Source organism: Marmota monax, unplaced genomic scaffold, assembly GCF_021218885.2.
Source record: "Marmota monax isolate L192 unplaced genomic scaffold, Marmota_monax_Labrador192_F-V1.1 WCK01_AAM20220418_F8-fsc00081, whole genome shotgun sequence".
Classification (NCBI taxonomy): Eukaryota; Metazoa; Chordata; class Mammalia; order Rodentia; family Sciuridae; genus Marmota; species Marmota monax.
Window position 1 is genome coordinate 4,414,960 of NW_026695234.1, and position 17,517 is coordinate 4,432,476.

At 54.7% G+C, this 17,517-nt stretch overlaps 3 protein-coding genes across 5 annotated transcripts; 2 read left to right on the forward strand and 1 right to left on the reverse strand.

The window, feature by feature from the left end:
* Window positions 1–5,525: 5,525 nt before the first annotated feature.
* Mfrp (membrane frizzled-related protein) lies at window positions 5,526–8,166 on the forward strand. Its single transcript, XM_058577120.1, has 6 exons — window positions 5,526–5,870; window positions 5,998–6,211; window positions 6,564–6,694; window positions 6,818–6,943; window positions 7,188–7,264; window positions 7,833–8,166. The coding sequence occupies exons 1-6, from the start codon at window positions 5,696–5,698 to the stop codon at window positions 8,001–8,003; spliced, it is 894 nt and encodes a 297-aa protein (XP_058433103.1). The 5' UTR covers window positions 5,526–5,695; the 3' UTR covers window positions 8,004–8,166.
* Window positions 8,167–10,281: 2,115 nt separating this feature from the next.
* On the forward strand, window positions 10,282–12,546 carry C1qtnf5 (C1q and TNF related 5). 3 transcript variants are annotated; one of them, XM_046438703.2, is made up of 3 exons: window positions 10,282–10,736; window positions 11,009–11,282; window positions 11,642–12,546. In XM_046438703.2, the coding sequence occupies exons 2-3, from the start codon at window positions 11,069–11,071 to the stop codon at window positions 12,157–12,159; spliced, it is 732 nt and encodes a 243-aa protein (XP_046294659.1). In that variant the 5' UTR covers window positions 10,282–10,736; window positions 11,009–11,068; the 3' UTR covers window positions 12,160–12,546. The 3 variants fall into 3 exon arrangements, with proteins under 3 accessions (XP_046294659.1, XP_046294660.1, XP_046294658.1); XM_046438704.2 differs by having other exon boundaries at window positions 11,026–11,282; XM_046438702.2 differs by lacking the exon at window positions 10,282–10,736 and having other exon boundaries at window positions 10,817–11,282.
* A 1,621-nt stretch (window positions 12,547–14,167) lies between these two features.
* On the reverse strand, window positions 14,168–16,962 carry Rnf26 (ring finger protein 26). Its single transcript, XM_046438627.2, has one exon. It carries the CDS (start codon window positions 16,374–16,376, stop codon window positions 15,075–15,077), a length of 1,302 nt encoding a protein of 433 aa, XP_046294583.1. The 5' UTR covers window positions 16,377–16,962; the 3' UTR covers window positions 14,168–15,074.
* Between the last annotated feature and the right edge of the window lie 555 nt (window positions 16,963–17,517).

A 17,517-nucleotide genomic window follows, 5' to 3' on the forward strand; every position in this document is an offset into this window, starting at 1 on the left:
AGAGGACTGGGGTTGTGGCTCAGTGGCAGAGTGCTTGCCTAGCATGTGGGTTTGGCTCTTAGCACCACATATAAATAAGAAATAAAAGAAAAAATAGAATAAGGCACCCTTGTCCATGATTTCATTTTGGCAGTCTGCTGAGCTCTCAGAAGGCCTTCTTAAGGCCACCATTGCCTATCAGTGGCAGAGGCAGGATGGAACCCCGTCAGTTCTCTTATCACAGTTTTATACCTTTTGGTGGAATTATCAACAGCGCTTTGTAGGAATTTTTCCTACTCTGCATCATTAGGAATTTAGCTAAACAGCAAGGTTATGTTCACACGTGTCCAATAGAAAAACCAGCATAATCCACCTGAGCCCTGCTAGGTTTGAGCTAGACACCTCTGAGTGTCCCCATCCTTCATCACTCTTGAAGCACAAACAAGTATCTGTGTGGGATACCGGAAGGCAACAGAAAAGGACTAGTGAGTATCGTCCAAGAAAAATATTTAATCTCACTGGGCCGGGCTTGGTGTCGCATGCCTATAATCCTAGCAACTTGGGAGGCTGAGGCAGGAGGATCACAAATTTAAGGAGAGCCTCAGCAATTTAGCAAGGCCCTAAGCAAATTCATGAGACCCTGTCCCAAAATAAAATATAGAAAGGGCGCCAGGCGTGGTGGCACATACCTGTAATCCCAGCAGTTCAGGAAGATGAGACAAATCATGATCATGAGTTCAAAGCCAGCCTCAGCAATGATGAGAGGCTAAGCAACTCAGTCTCTAAATAAAATACAAAATAGGGCTGGGGATGTGGCTCAGTGGTCAAGTGCCCCTGGGTTCAATCCCCACTACCAAACAAAAACAGTATGGTATATAGCAGGTACTCAACAAATGTCCATTTCCCATCTGAGCCCCATTTCCAAAACTAAACCATCAGAGCTCCACTGAGATTTTCCTAGCAGGTAATCATCAGCAAATGTTTAATTCCCTTGAGAATACTAAGTACCACCTTTCTTCGAACCGCACATTGACAGAGGTTTACATTTAGAGCCTCTTCCCAGCTCAGGGATAATCCTAGGGATGCATAGTAGACATAGCACTGCCCAAACCGGACAGAAACTGTGTGCTAGGGTCACTGGATGGGCATTCCAAAACCAGGGCATGAGCTTCCTTGATCTCCTGATCTTTGGGGTGATCTGCCTTTTGGAGTTGTTGGTGAGCCAGGGCTACTAAGCTACTGTCTTCTAGGCCCCTGAAGACTAGGGAAGAGTCAAGAACCAGGGGATGAAGGTCAAGACCCAGGGTGGCAGTGAGCAAGGAGGAGGAGTCCATTTGGAAGGTTTGGCAGAAAAGGAGGGGGGCACTGAGCACATTCCTATAATGGTGGTCCTGTAGCAAGGAGAAGGGAGGGCATTTCCGATTGGAGGAAGATGGACAGGCAGGGTGAACACAGCCTGTTCCAGGGACAGAGCGGAGGCCAGCCTGGTTGGAGTGGAAGGTTTGAGCTGGAGAACTAGGCCCAGAGAAAACTGGAGAGCTGGAGTCCTGCAATAGAACAGGACCACAAGTGGCTCGCTCTACCTGCTGCTCGTTCACCGACCTCCAGAGGGGAGGAGAGTGAACCGCGGAGGGATGAGCATGAGGGAGCCATAGGGAGCCATAGGGATCCATGGTCTCAGGAATGAAGACACAAACCAGGGGAGCCTCTGGAGGTGGGGTCTCATGCAGGAGCCACATTAGCATGCCATGTCCCCTGTCTTGTTAACTTGTACAATGGGCCGAGGGCACAGTGATAGGCAGGACAACCCATGAGGACAGCGCTACAGCAGTAAGGGACAGAGAGCAGGAGGGATGGTGTCCCTGCTGAGACAGGTTGGGACTCGGGAGACGCCAGGAGGAAGGAAAAGGCAAGAAGGTCAGGCCCTGGGACCTGTGGGAAAGAGGAAAGGGACTCGGCCAGACAGAAGCAAGAAACCTCCCACCCCAGGCCCCAGGCCAACCTCTTCACACAGGTCCCAGTCAAGTGTCCTTGCTCACAGGTCCTCTTGCCCTCGGCCCATTGTACAAGTCTATAGGAAGGACATGGAAAATAGCAAAGAAAATGAGAAAAAAAAATATGGGCAAAAGAATGTAAAATTGAAAACCAGGAGTCCAATAGAGCCAGCTCTGATGTTCAGCCCGGCTCTTTGTACAGCTGTACAACTTTGGGCAAAAGCACTTAACTTCCAGGGCCTCAGCAACTGTGGAAAATGGGATCCTTCTAAATACTTCCCTGGGCTCCACTTTGAGGCCTTATATCCCAGGACGGGTGTGAGGGTCAAATACGATGATGAGTTGAGGGGTCTGCCTTCAATTTCACTCATATGGGGCTTTTGTGTTTTCATTTTCTTTCATTTGTGGTGTTGGGGATGGAGCCCAGGGCTTCTCTACCACTGAGTCACATCCCCAACCCTTTTTATTTTTTGTTTCAAGACAGAGTCTCACTAAGTTACTAAGTCTGTCCTCAAACTTGTGATCCTCCTGCCTCAGCCTCCTAGGATTACAGGAATGCCCCACCATGCATTTTTAAAATATTTTTTACAAAACAAAAAACATACCAAAAAGGGTAGCATTGTTTTACACATTTGCAAATCTCCTTAACATCTGGTCTAACAGAAACAGCTGGACTCTCATCCCTTTTGCATTCCACCCATCACCAAATCACACATCACAGAACATCTGGAAAACTGCATTGAGTGCAGAAACCAAGAAAGGCAAATAACATCTTAGTGTCATCAGGAAAACACTTCTGACCTCTCAAACCCTCTAAATAATTCCCTGGGCTCCACTTTGAGGACCACCACACTAAACCAGGAGCTGCTTGAGACAAGGACAACTGTCATCCTGTCAGCGCTGCTCCCAGCCAGGCCTGGCTCTGCAACCTCTCAATGAACAGTCTCGGGGAGCAGACCCAAGGGGCGTGGCCCTCCAACTCCACATCTTCTCCTCGAAGCTCAGCACAAGGCCACTCTGCCAGGCTCTGGCCCAGGCTCTTTGTGTGGTAAGGAACCCTACTTGGTCTGATCCAACCAGTATGATAAGAAGAAAACTTGCCCGTACAGTGACCTTCCCTAAAGCTGGGCACACACGCTTGCAATCCCAACAACTCAGGAGGCTGAGGCAGGAGGATCACAAATTCAAGGCCAGCTTGGGCAACTTAGCAAGGCTCTGTCTCAAAATAATTTTTTTTTTTTTAACTGGGGAGAGCCAGGTGTGGTGGCTGTAATCCCAGCAGCTCAGGAGGCTGAAACAGGAGAATCACAAGTTCAAAGCCAGCCTCAGCAATGATGAGGCACCAAGCAACTCAGTGAGACCCTGTCTCTAAATAAAACACGAAATAGGGCTGGAGATGTGGCTCAGTTGTCGAGTGACCCTGAGTTCAAACCCCAGTGCCCTCCTCAAAAAAAGAGGGGGAGGCCAGGAGTGTCACTCAGTGGTAGAACACCTGCTTCAGTCCCCATTGGTGGAAAATTTTTTTCTTAAAGACCAAGTGCTGCTGGACTCAAGGGTCCTGGAAAAGGTCTGACCTCCCAGACAGAAGCACCTCAGGTCCTCAAGAGGGTAGATGAAGAAGAATGTAGGGATGGGGGATCCCCTCTCCTGAGTACAAGGAGAGCTGCCTGAGGAACACAGAATCTGTGTTGGTTCTTCTGCCCCTGCTAGTTTCCTCACTTTGCTCCCTTCTGGTATACTCTGTCCCCTATTCTTTCCAAACATGCCTCATTCTCACCACAGGACAAAAGCAATATGTCACAAAAAACATGCATTTGGTATTTACCCAGTCCTAGTAGGTGCAACTTTGTTCTCTGTATCTCATTAGCTGTGTGACCCTGGGGAAGGTACTTAACCTCTCAGAGCCCTAGCACCATCATTTGTAAAATAGTTATGTTACCTCATAGAGTTTGAAAGGAAAGAAATTGCACATAAGACCTCTTGCCCTAAAACATAGAAGACATTCTACAAATAGTAGCCATAAGAATTAGTCTGACTCCACGCCCCTCTGCCCTGCCCAACTCAGCCTGAGCATGGCTAACACAAAACAGATTAGCAATCCCTTATTTTCCTCCCTTGAGGACAGCTGGGCCAGACTGGATTTTCCAAAAGAACTTCACTCATGGAGAAGAGACATCAAGTGATCTCATTTTCAGTGTGGGCTTCCCACCCTGCAACAGCCCTACGACCCACCCCAGCCTGTGCAAGGCCTTGGGCACCTACCTCCCCATTCTCTATGCTGTCTCCTATCGGCTGAGGGGCCCCCTCCAGTTCAAGCCATGCTCTTTCTATAATGGTTCCCTTCCTTGTCCTGGTCACACAGGTAATCTTTTTTTTTTTAATATTTTTTTTTTAAAGAGAGAGAGAGAATTTATTTATTTATTTTTTTAGTTTTCAGTGGACACAACATCTTTGTTTGTATGTGGTGTTGAGGATCGAACCCAGGCCGCACACATGCCAGGCGAGCGCGCTACCGCTTAAGCCACATCCCCATCCCCCCACATGTAACCTAATAGGGACATTTCAAAGACCCAGGCTTGGCTAATGCCCATCACCCAGACCGGGAAGACTGATGGGCAGTTGGCTTTGCCCAGGGCCTTGAGACACAGAGGTCTTAAAGCTGCCAACCTACACCCAGCTTCTCTCTCTCTCAGACCCCTTGAGTCTCCCTAATATCTGCAAAGCAGCCCCATGTTTTCTTGCCAGCACCCCAGGAGCTTCCTCAGCCCCGGGTGAGGCAGGGAAGGGGTGGCGGGCTTGCTCACACGTGCCCACTGGGTACCTGCTTCCTCCACTGGAAGCTTCCTCAGCCACTGCCTGTGCCTTTAAGAACTGCCACCCTGTGCCAGGGTCTTGCCCTCAGCTCCTCAGCTGAGTTGGATTAAGGGACCATTTCGTGCCTCTGTGAATTCCTTCTGGCTGCCATCCCTTCCCCCACATGGAGACAGAGTAGCCATAGCTCCAATCAGTCAGCCAAGTGCAGCCCAAGAGCTGGTCTAGCCAGACAGCCTTTGCTCTCAGGGAGTAAAGGTTGCCCCATTTGGGAGGGAGCTGTGCCCAGAGAGGGGGCCCTTGGGGGTCTAGGGCTTTCACAGGGACTCCAGAGAGCCATGCAGAGCTTTGGGTCATGAAGGAATACTCGGATGTCATCCTCTGCATGGAGGCGACAGAACTGAGCAAGGTAAGGGCCACGAGGAACCACCCCCCCCCCGAGACCCAGCATCCTCAGGCTGCACCCCCTCCTGGGGCCACCAAAAGCCCACTGCCTGCCCTCAGCCTCGAGCCTCTGCCTTCCAGACCGAGTTCTGCAATCCTGCCTTCGAGCCCGAAGCTGGGCTACCCGGCCCTTCACCAGCCCTCCGGCAGGACGCCAGCCCCAACATCCAAGCTCCCTGGCACGGTAACCCTCTCAGGGGTGACCTCGGGGTAAGACAGGGGCCCAGAAGCTGAGCACCGTGTGAAGGAGGCCGAAGGGCAGGGGGCTCTAAACCCCACCTCCTGCCTATAGGCCGGCGTCCCAGAGGGCTGCAGCCAGACTGCCACTTCTCCTGGCTCTGCGTCCTCCTGCTCGCCAGTCTGCTGCTCCTGCTACTTGGGCTGCTCGTGGCCATCATCCTGTCCCGTGAGTACCTGGACTGACTCTGTGGGTCTCTACCCACCTCCTATGGATCCAGCACCTCTGAATGCCGCCTCTTCATCTTCCTCCTCTAGAGTTGACGGTTGCACCCCCACCTGGGGCCACCAAGAGCCCACTGCCTGCCCAAGGCCTCACCACTACTACTACCCCAACCACCAGCACCACCTCCCCAGCTACCACAGGGCAGCAGGGGGCAGACACGAGCCCCACACACCAGGCCAGTGAGTACTAAGCGCAGTCCTCTAGGAAGGCCCAAGATGGCAGCTTGGAGGGGAAGCCAGAAAGTATTGCCTTGGGAAAAAAGGATCTCTCCTTATGAACTCTGAACTCTGCCCTCCATTCCTGCAGCCTGTGGGGGCCTCCTTCCTGGTCCAAGGGGCTTCTTCAGCAGCCCCAACTACCCAGATCCTTACCCACCCAATGCCCACTGCGTGTGGCACATCCAGGTGGCCACTGACCATACGATACAGCTCAAGATTGAAACCCTCAGCGTGGAGGGCGTGGCCGCCTGTCTTTTCGATCGCTTGGAAATCTCTCCTGAGCCTGAAGGGCCCCTCCTCAGGTGGGTCCCTCTTCCCCCAGGAGAGCCCTCCCTGGAGCAGAACCAGGAAGCTGCAGGGGAGGGCTGGGAGAGACTGGACCACTGTGCCCCACTAGGCCACCACCTTGCTGTGTGACCTTGCTTCCCCTCTTTGACCTCAGTTTCCTCATCTATAAACGGAGTTCCTATCTTTCCCACGTAAGTCCCTGTAAGGACACATGTGCAGGAAAGTCAAGAGTTTCCTGGAAAATTAAAGGAGAATTTCATCTTATCAAGACCTGGGATTGAGGAAACAGGCCACACACTCAGGCAAGCCCCAGTCTGGCTCACCCTGACCCAGGAGGCCTCCATCACTGGACCTGGCTTCTTGCAGGGTGTGTGGGAAGGTGCCTCCCCCGACACTGAACACCAACGCCAGCCGCCTCCAGGTGGCCTTCGTTTCTGACAGCAGTGTGGAAGGATCTGGTTTCCAGGCCTGGTACCAAGCTGTGGCCCCTGGGCACGGTGAGCGACATCCCCACCATGTGGCCAGCTGCCTATCGCCCATTCCTTGCCTCCAGTCACTCTCGGCACTGGCAAAAGATCTGGAGACTCTGGAAATTTCTGACCCCAGATGCCCTCCGCCAGGGAGCTGTGCCCACGAAGAGTTCCACTGTGACCAGCTCGTCTGCCTGCTGCCTGACTCAGTATGTGACGGTTTTGCCAACTGTGCCGATGGCAGTGACGAGACTAACTGTAGTGCCAAGCTCTTGGGTATGGATCCACCAGGTGTAGGGAGGTACTGTCTTCAGGCAACTGCCCCAGGTTCAAGCTGGGCTCCCCAACCTTGGCCCAGCCCCAAATCTGTATTCCTACCTGCCAACATTCCCTGCCTGGTTGGCCGAACTTGCTTGCCTGCAGGCTGGGCCCAAACTCTTGCTTTGCGGCCGCTGCAGACCCTATTAGACGATGGAGACACAGGCCCTGGCAACTCATGAGCCCTTCCGCCTCCCTACAGGGTGTGGGGGGAATCTGACCGGGCTGCAGGGCACCTTCTCCACGCCCAGTGACCTACAGCAGCACCCTCACCAACAGGTAAGTGTGGTGCCCAGGGGAGCTGGTAGAGCACCCAGGTTAGTGTGACTGGGAACAGCATGGTAGACACTGCCTTGGACTTGGGAAAGTCAGAACTCAAGCAGACCGGAAGGGAACATTATTAAGTACCTACTGTGTACCCAGATATTCCTATGTTGGGCAAACCCATCTATTGCTGAGACTAGCCACATTAAAGCTCCTTCCCCTTTTAAGAGCCTCAGTTTCCTCATCTATAAATGGGGCTCCTGTCTTTCCCACGTATTTCCCTGTAAGGACACATGTGCAGGAAAGTCAAGAGTTTCCTGGAAAATTAAAGGAGACTTTTCATCTTATCAAGACAAGCCCTGGGGTTGAGGAAACAGGACCACACCCTCAGGCAAGCTCCAGTCTGGCTCACCCTGACCCAGGAGGCCTCCATCACGCGGACCTGGCTTCTTGCGTTCCACTGGGAAGCTGGGTGGGCACAAGCTTGCGCTGGGCTAAGAAGTCCCTTCTGAAGCTCATCCTGGATGCCCGGAGTGGGACAGGAGAAGGGCCCATGGGTTTCTCCATCTGCACCCTCCCCCAGCTTTGCACCTGGCATATCTCCGTGCCTGTTGGACATGGCATAGAACTCCAATTCTGGAACTTCAGCCTGGAAGCACAGGACGAGTGCAAGTTTGACTACGTGGAGGTGTATGAGACCAGCAGCTCAGGAGCCCTCAGCCTCCTGGGCAGGTACAGGAGCCAGGGTAGCTGAGCGGCTAACCCATCCTCCACTGCTGACACACCAGGCTTCCTACACATGGGCCCAACTTACTCCCCAACCTTGTTTTCTTCTGCCACTCCAGGCCACGGGTCTCCACCTTCACCCTAAAAGGCTTGTGCATGCTTATCTCAAAGCCCTCATGCCTGCAACTGCCCCACCCCAGGAAGTCCTTTGGCAAACCCCTCTCCACCCCCATTTTGACCACCCTGGGGGGCCATTTCCATTCCCCCACAAGCCCTCCTGAAGGGACTCAAGCCCAAGTAGTTTAAAACTTTGTCTACTGACTCTGTCCTCCTCACCATATCCTAAGTTCTGAGAGCAGCAACTGTTTCCAATTATCCCTGGCAAGTCCCAGAGCCCCAGCTCAGAGATGTAGCAGATGGCCTGGGGTCACATGCCCAGAACAACACTCTGTTGTGGGCAGGTTCTGTGGAGCAGAGACACCTCCACATCTCGTCTCCTCGCATCATGAACTGGCTGTGCTCTTCCGGACAGACCATAGCATCAGCAGCGGGGGCTTCTCCGCCACCTTCAAGGCCTTCAATGCCACAGAGAGTAAGTACCCCTGGGCGAGTGGGTGTAGGCAGTAGAGACACCTCCACAGAACAGAAGAGGGCTCTGGACCTGGTCAGGGCACCCCGGAGCTGGGGCAGTTCCAGGGTACTGCCATACCCCCTGTGCCTACAGACCCCTGTGGACCCAGAAAGTTCTTGTGCCAGAATGGAGGGTGTAGGGATCTGCAGTGGATGTGTGACTTGTGGAGAGACTGTATAGATGGCAACAATGACAAGAACTGCAGCAGTCCCTTGCTCCCACCCCCAGGTGAGAAGCCTGCACTGACACCCTGAATGGGCCCCAATCCTGAGCAGGCTGGGTGTCCAGCACCTTCCCCAACATTCCTTTCCCTCCTCCCTGATTGGAGTTGGGGGACCAGTTGCGTCTTACTCTCCTGACTGTGGGGCTACTTCACAGAGTCCTGGAGAGACTCTCAACTGGTGGGGGCAGTGGTACTTAGTGTCACGCCAAAAGGACCCAGGAATCTGGGAATCAATGTTTGGGGCTTCAAGAATCAGCCACCTTGTCACACAGAGTCCTCTCCACAACCCACTTCAAAGATGAAGATGAGATTTTACACAGAGTGGATGAGTTTATTACAGATGCCCAAGTAGTTCCTGCAAATATGGGCACCCCACATTCCCTGAGATCAAAGAGGTGGCTGCATGATGCCCAGGATTGGCAACTGCTGCTTGGAGATGGCTCTTGAGAAGAACAGGGATCCCTGATGTGTATAAAGCCTCTCTCCTTGTTAACTCTTTGGATTTTCACAACAATCTCCATCGGACCCATGTAAGGACCCAGAGTAATGAAGTGACTTGTCCCCACAGTGACCCCTTCTCCCATCCCTGCAGAGCTGGCCTGTGAGCCTATCCAGGTGGAGATGTGCATCGGTCTGAGTTACAACACCACGGCCTTCCCTAACATCTGGGTGGGCATGGCCACCCAGGAGGAGGTGGTAGATGTCCTCAGAGGCTACAAGGTGCTCTGGACAGAGACAAGGAGGGAGGCCACAGGAAGGGGAGGGAACCTGGGGAGCTGAGCACCTGAGGGCTGATCTCTTCTTCCCACAGAGCCTAACAAGCCTTCCCTGCTACCAGAATTTTCGGAGGCTCCTTTGTGGGCTGCTTGTGCCCCGCTGCACCCTGCTGGGCAGTGTCCTTCCCCCTTGCCGCTCTGTCTGCCAGGAGGCAGAGAGACAGTGCCAATCTGGCCTGGCACTACTGGGCACCCCCTGGCCCTTCAACTGCAACAGGCTGCCTGAGGCAGCTGGTTTGGAAGCCTGTGCACAGCCCTGACCCTCATGCTGGCCCTGCCTCTGCCTGCCCACAGGCTTTTGCCTTTATGGGCAAGCAGGCAGGGGACAAGGGAAGTGGGGACTTTTGCATAGAACTCTGTCCATCCTCTCTGGGTCCTCCTACGTAGGAAGAGAGACTGAGTCCTCAGTCCCTGGCTAATGGAGCCCTCCCACCTTCACTCTCCTTCCCTGTTCCTTTACTTGCCAAAGGCTGCTGACCTGGCTTCACACTGTGCCACTGGACAATGTAGAGGCTTTCCATGCAGGGTTTCCTATCTTTTGCTTTCTCTTTTCCATCTGCTTTTTCAGGTTCTCTGTCACCTGCCCTTTGTTTTTTTCATTTAGTCAACAAAACTGTATTGAGTGCCTATAGATTCAAAGGCCCTGTTCCTGCTGGCTCTCAGTCTCTGGAACTCTCACCCTCTGCTCTTGGCTGGTCCACTTCTCCATGGTCTAGAGTCTTGTCCTTGGTCTCTGTCATTGCACCATCTCTCCCCCCTGCTCCTGGGAACCAGAGCCCTTAGCGTCTGGCTCTCACCAATTGCCTCTCAGTGCCCTGCTCAAATTCTCCCTCCCCCTCCCTTCTCCTCCCAAACTTTGGCCGACGGCCGGGCGACACCACGAGTTATTTCCCTGCTATTTCCCGGCCTGGAGCTCTTGGCCCTTGAACAACTGGTTTCCCCCTGGAGTCTGGGAGGAGCAGAGCAGAACCGACCAGGAGTGAACCAGGACCAGGGAAACGACGAGGACAAGGGGGTACCTGGGTGGGGTGAAGTGCAGGGCGGGAGCAAAGCCAAAAGGAGGGTCCGAAGTGGCGAGCGTCTCAAAGGAGGCCATTGAGAGAGCCAGCAGCGCCGAGGAGCTGGGAGTGGGTGAGTCCGGCAGAGGAGGGGGAATGGGGTGAGGGAGGAGACTGTGGGAAAGTCTGGGCGCCGGCTGAGGTGGGAGGGAGGGAAGGAGGGAGGGCCGGCCTCTCCTTTCCCTCTCGCCTGAGTTCTCCAGCTTCTGAGTTCTGGGGCGCCCCTTTTTCCATCCTCCAGCGCGCCCGCTCAGCCTCTGGGGCATGGCAGTGGGGTGGGGACCGGTTGGGCTGAGCAAGGGTGGAGAGCGAGGCGGGTGCCAGAATTCTGGGTTCCGACTCCAGCCCTGCCCGACCCACAGACGACGAGAGGACACCGGCGCTCGGGCTCCCGGTGCCGGCATCATGAGGCCTCTCCTCGCCCTGTTGCTCCTGAGCCTGGCGTCCGGCTCGCCCCCACTGGAAGATAACAAGATCCCCAGCTTGTGCCCGGGCCACCCGGGCCTTCCAGGCACACCGGGTCACCATGGCAGCCAGGGCCTGCCTGGCCGCGACGGCCGCGATGGCCGCGACGGCTTGCCCGGGACTCCCGGCGAGAAAGGCGAGGGCGGGAGGCCGGGTAAGGAAGCACCTTTGTTGAGGTTCAAATGGGATGTGGGAGCCACTGTGGTTCTCCTGTGCCCTCGGGTTCCGCAGGATTCGGGGCTCCCTCTAGGGGGCGCTAATGCCCCACCACTCAGGTCGGCGGGGCGGGGCGGGGCGGGGCACTCTTGAGACCCTCTTTGCTCAGCCGCTCAGATCTACCCCAACCCCTGCAGAAAACCGGGGCAGAGACTGGGGCGGAGAGAGGAAGCGGCTTTTCGGAGGCTCAGTGAGGCTGAGCGAGAGTGGGAGTTCTTGAAGTCGCCCTCCTGCACCCCGCTGCGGGCTGATCCCACCGCAACAGGCACCATTCTTAACCCTCCCCCTCTCCCGCAGGACTGCCGGGGCCGCGTGGGGAACCCGGGCCGCGAGGAGAGGCGGGACCCATGGGGGCAACCGGGCCTGCAGGCGAGTGCTCTGTGCCTCCGCGCTCCGCCTTTAGCGCTAAGCGCTCTGAGAGCCGGGTGCCTCCGCCTGCCGATGCGCCCCTACCCTTTGACCGCGTGCTGGTGAACGAGCAGGGACATTACGACGCCACCACCGGCAAATTCACCTGCCAAGTGCCGGGGGTCTACTACTTCGCAGTCCATGCCACCGTCTACAGGGCCAGTCTGCAGTTCGATCTGGTCAAGAACGGCGAGTCCATCGCTTCTTTCTTCCAGTTTTTCGGAGGGTGGCCCAAGCCAGCCTCGCTCTCCGGGGGTGCCATGGTGAGACTGGAGCCAGAGGACCAGGTGTGGGTGCAGGTGGGCGTGGGTGATTACATTGGCATCTATGCCAGCATCAAGACAGACAGCACCTTCTCTGGATTTCTTGTCTACTCCGACTGGCACAGCTCTCCAGTCTTTGCTTAGTGCCTACTGGAAAGTGAGCTCCCGCTCTCTTGCTTCTACAAGAGAAGGGTGTAACACTGACAGCGGCACATTCGGGAGGGCTGGCCCCCCCGGAATATTGTGAATGACTAGGGAAGTGGAATAGAGGCCTCTCCGTCCTGTGGCAAGCAAGAAATGGAGACCCAGGCTGTCTGAGGTCTGGTGCTGGCAGCATGGGGCAGTGGCTGGATTTCTGCCCAACACTAAAGGAATGTACTGCACTAGCAAATGTGGGTCCCCCTGGTTGCTCTGGCCCAAGGTGGGGTGTTCTTTTCCTGGTCCTCTGCTACTCTGGATCCTCCTCCATCTCTCCTGCTTCAGGGACCAACCCTTTTCTCAGAGATCATTTAATAAATTTAACAAACCCTCTTACTGGCTTCAGCCTTTCTTTAGTGGTGGGGATACTCTGTTTCTGAGTATCCTGGTGGGCTATGCAAGCAAACTGGGCGTTCTTGGATGGGATGGGGTAGGAAATGCAGGAAGCAGGCCCAGAGGAATGACAGCCTGCTTCACAGAGCTGTCACATGGGTTTCAGACATTGTGAAAAGGAGTATAAGGGGTGTTTGGGGGAGGGGGTACCCTCCTGCTGTGGGGCCACCCAGAGAAAGGGGTGTCTTTTCTGACTCAAAGATGCCAAATCAGATGGGCACTGCCTTCACCACATATACCCTGCCCTGATCCAACAACAAAAGGCTAAGGTTTTTATTTATGGCTACTCTGGCTGTTTGTCTGGTCCCTGGATTACTGGAAAGTTATTGCTCTATCCCCATGCTAGGTGAATGATGTTCTTGGATGTCAAGATAAGTTATTTCTTTGGAAACCACAAGGGGGCGCCCCAGTTTCAGAATGCAACAAGCATTGGTAGCTTGAGCTCAGTCAGCACTTCTGGGGTGATTAAGGAGAGGAAGGGTATTAAGGTCTGCCAAAGGAGTTCCAGATGAGGGTGGAGGAAATGGGGTGCTTTACTTCCATCTCAGGAAGTTTATCTTCCCTCATAAAATGTTTATCCCCACATTAAACAGAGACTGGAAGGAGCCAAGCCTCCCCTTGCTTAGCTCCCTCTCTAGAGTTTGGGGAAGGGAAGAGAAAGAGCCATACCCAGCCACAAGCCTCCCACCTCTGATGTAGGTGGGTAACTCTCCCCCACTGTGCTGGGCACAACCTGGGTGGGCCAAGCCACTAAGTCTGAGGCTGAACACAAAGCCCCTTGGAAGCTCCCCTCCTCTGAACTTGAGAGCCCAGCCTCAATCTAATGACTAACAAATCAGAGCTTGCCAGTCCCAGTCTGCTCAGCCTATCAACCTAGACTGGAGGGGCCTCAAACCAGTTTCTTCAGGACCCACCTACCTCCTCCCCTTCCAGAAGACAGTCCCAGGCATTATACTCTTAGAGGGAACATACAATTATGGGGGAGTGCCCCTTCTCTCTGGTCATGTGAGGGCAGCTATGATCATGGGCATTGGGCCACACTGGAGCCAAAGATAGGCCTCAGGCCTCCTGAGCTTCAGTTCCCTGCTCTCCACCAGGAGGCCCCACAGCCCTCCTCCAGCCCATCATAGCACTAGTCTCTGTGCCAAGAAACAAGAGACAACCCCCAGCTCCTCCAGACATCAGGACCCCAAGGCCCCTCCTGGGAAGAATGGCACCAAAGGGAAAGCTGAGAAGGTAGACTTAAAGAGTAAGAAGTTTACATTCAGCTCTACCAAGACTTAATTCTGGCAGAAATGGAAGACAGGGAAGGCTTTTCCAGAAACTTGTGTGTGAAAGGACTAACTGGAAGGGGTGAGAGCTAACCCAGCCACACCTGGCACAGACCCTCCCTTTGGCATGGCCCTCCTGCCCTATTTCCCCTCTTCTCCAGGCGCCAGTTCAAGGCCTGGTCCCTACCAGAGAACACACCTTCCTGACTCTAGCAGGACTGAAAGATCCTTCTGTAGCATCTGTCACCTTGATCAACTATTAACTTTTGCAGAGATGCACACAGACGCGGTCAGAGCTGTCAAGAGAACTTTATTCATTGGAAACTGGGCAAACAGACCCCTCAGGGAGCTGCATGCCCCTAAGCCCTGGCCCCTTCTGTTTGGACCCTAGTGAAATGTGCACAGCTGCCCTCCCTAATGTCAGGGAGAGACAAAGAGGAATGCCATTTTTTCTATGTAAAGTGAGGAATAAAAGGGGAATGAGTAGAAATCTGGTTATCCCTCCTGAGGCTCCCTGTGGAGCTGGGGTGCCTGAGGTTACATGGTCCCTAGATCAGGTGCAGATGCACACCCCTCCCAGAGGTAAACTGATCCCAGCTTTTGGATCAGGTTGGGAGAGAGCCTCTTAAGATCATGACAGGCAGAAGTGGCTCTAAGGGCACCTGAGAGATTCCACCCCCAAACCTACCAGGGCACAGGGGCTCTGGCTGAACACAAAGGTTCAAGATCATTCCAAGGCCCCTGAGTTGCCAAAATATCCAAGTGACACTGATGTGTTGTGTTGCAGAAGCTGGGGGGAAAGTGGGAAAGAGGCAGGGGGAGTACCTACAAATCTCCAACAGGAAAACCAGAAGCAGAGACAGGTAGCCCCAGAGGCTGGTATGTGGGTGCGCCTGGGCAAGTTGGAGGAGAACCCACAGCACACAGTCTCAGGACCTTTGCATAGTGACATACTCACCACCCTCAGCATCAAAGGGACCCAACTGGGTACAGAGAAGCTATGTTGCCCTGCCCCCCCCCCAGATCAAAGGCTTCCATAGTGTCCCATCTCTATGTTCTGGATGTATGGCTTGAGGCTTAGCAGGACAACCAAAGGGCAGAGGATTTCAGGCCAGGACCCAGCAGTGAGGTGTTAATTCTGTCCCAGAGCAGGTGCCTGTGTGGAGCGTGGAGAGTAGACAGGCAGGGAGGGAGTCTTCAGAGGTAGACATTGAGGGTCTGCAGAATACCCCGGCGGCAAAGCGGGCAGTTGCGGTGGTAGACGGGGTGGCGCATCAGGATTTCAGTGCAGGCCTGGCACAAGCACAGGTGCCTGCAGGGCAGAAGCAGCACAGTCTTGCTCTGGTCCTGGCAGATGACGCACTTCTTCCGCTCCTCTTGCTCCTTTAGCAACTTCCACGGGTCTTGCCCAGCTGTAGACTCTTCCTCATTGAGCCTCTCCCGGCCCCGGGCAGGTGTCACTCTTATGGTACTGACCTCCTCCTCTTCTGCCTCTGATCTGGGCCCTGCTTCAGGAAGAGTGTCCTGTCCCTGGGTCCTGGTTGAAAATACCCTCCTAGGGCCACCCTGAGGGGCCCCTGGTGCCCCTCCCCGGTATGGCCAGCTCGCCAGCTGTAGGCTGCGGCTCCATACTTGGCGCCAGGCCTCCAAGCCCAGGGCTAGGCGAGACAGCCTGACAACGTCCTCTCGCAGTCGATGGTATGATGGCCAGGTATGAAGCTGACTGAGTGCTCGGGTGACCAGTCTCAGGGTGAAGTCTGGGTGCAACACAGTCACTGTCACTGCAAGCACACAAGCCAGTAACACCAGGCCAGTGAGATTGACAAGTACAAAGCTGGCCAGGAGTCGGGCAGCTGAGGCCAGCAGTTCCAATACTAGTTGGCAGGGGGTCCAAAGGAGGATGGCCATGGCCACAGCACTGCTGGAAATATGGGCCAGGAAGGCAGCCACCACATCCGTCATCCTCCACAGAGGGCCGGTAACTGTATCCCAGAGGGCCAGCACCAGGGAGAAGAGGTTCTGAGTGCCAATGAGGCAGATATTGACCAGGCTGTTGATCACATAGGCCACCAGGCTCATAGCAATAGTACAGATGTCACAGGCCTGGCGCAGCAAAGAATGGCCATTGGAGACCACATTGAGGATACCCCTGTGCAGTATTTCCCGGCTCCGTAATGCCCCATGAGATGCCAGGTGCCCCAGGAGCTTCAGGCTCTCAAGGCCAGAGCAGCAGCTATACAGCAGAGTACACAAGGCCTGCAAGCCCCCAAAGGTGAACCGGACCAAGGCTTCCATCAAGGCCAGCAGTGAAAGCAGGACACCTCGGCCCAAGTGCAGAAGACTAGTCAGTACCGTGTGTGGCAGGTTGTAGATGAAGGCCAGGAGCCAGGCCAGGGAAGCCAGGAGGGAGGACACGAGCAGGAAGTTGAGATCCAACACCAAGGTCAGCACGTCCAGCACCAGGCCCACCCCATTCACTACCAGGTACACAGCCTCCATGATAGGGATATGGAGGTCAATCCAAAAGAAAGGCTGGCTCCTCAGTTGAGGGCGCTGTCAAGGTTGTCAATATTTTGGGTGATCAGGAATTAATTTGGAAGGTAAGTGAGCAGTCTCCAAATCAGGGGGAACGAAAAGCTAAGGAAAAAGTGGGTTAGAGAGAAGGGGAGTCTTAATAGAGGGAAAGGGGGCCAGATGCCGCTCCAAGAGTCCCGGTTTTGAAGGCGGGCTGGTTGGGAGGGAAGAAGCCAAACATCTCTGAAGTGAAGGTGAGCACAGTCTGGAGGAGAGACCTCGGCTTTGGAGGCCTGGTGTGCCGTACCACCGCCAGGCAATGGGTCAGACCGGGAGGAGACCGGGAACCGATGGGATGGGATGGGATGGGATCGGGCCGGGGCCGGGTGGGGGCGGCGCTAGCTGGGCGCGTCTCGCGGTCCAGCTACGCAGGTGCCCCTGTCCCCGCCCGGCCCCCGTCCTCCGGCGCTGGACGCCCAAAGAGGGAATGGGAGAGGGAGCCGGCCTCAGCAAACCCCGAGCGCGGCCTCTACTTCGCTGGGCGCAGCCATCTTGTGTGCGAAGGAGTGGGACAAGAGGCGTGACAAGGAGGGAGGGAGGACTATATCCGGCCAATCGGTGAGGGCCCAAGCCAGGAATGTCGAGCGTTCATTGGTCCGTTTGAAGGGCGCCCAAACAGATGTGCGTTCCAAAAAGAGGGGCGGAGACCTACTAACATCCCCGCCCCTTTGAGGTGATGATTGGTCCATTGACGGAAAGTGTCGGAATACGCCCTTTCAGCCCCGCCCACTAAAGGATCCCGCCTGGAATGAGGCTACGTTTGGTTGTTTTTCTTCTTCCCGGAGATGGAGAGTGGGCTCTTTAGGCTCAAGTCGTAGGTCGTCTTCTCTGGGCTGGGCTCTGGGGTAGCATCGTCTCCGCATCCCGCTCATACCCACTGCCTCGTCGTCTTATTCATTCATAAGACAAGAGGAAACATTGTTCCGGGAGATTCCAAGATTGCTATTCCAAATTTTCTCATCAGGTTTTCCAATGTCCTCTGTGGATGTCCTTGTGAAAAAAGAAGCAGCCCAGCTTCCTATCCCGGCCCCTATTATTTTGTCTACTTTTACACGCTATTGTTGAA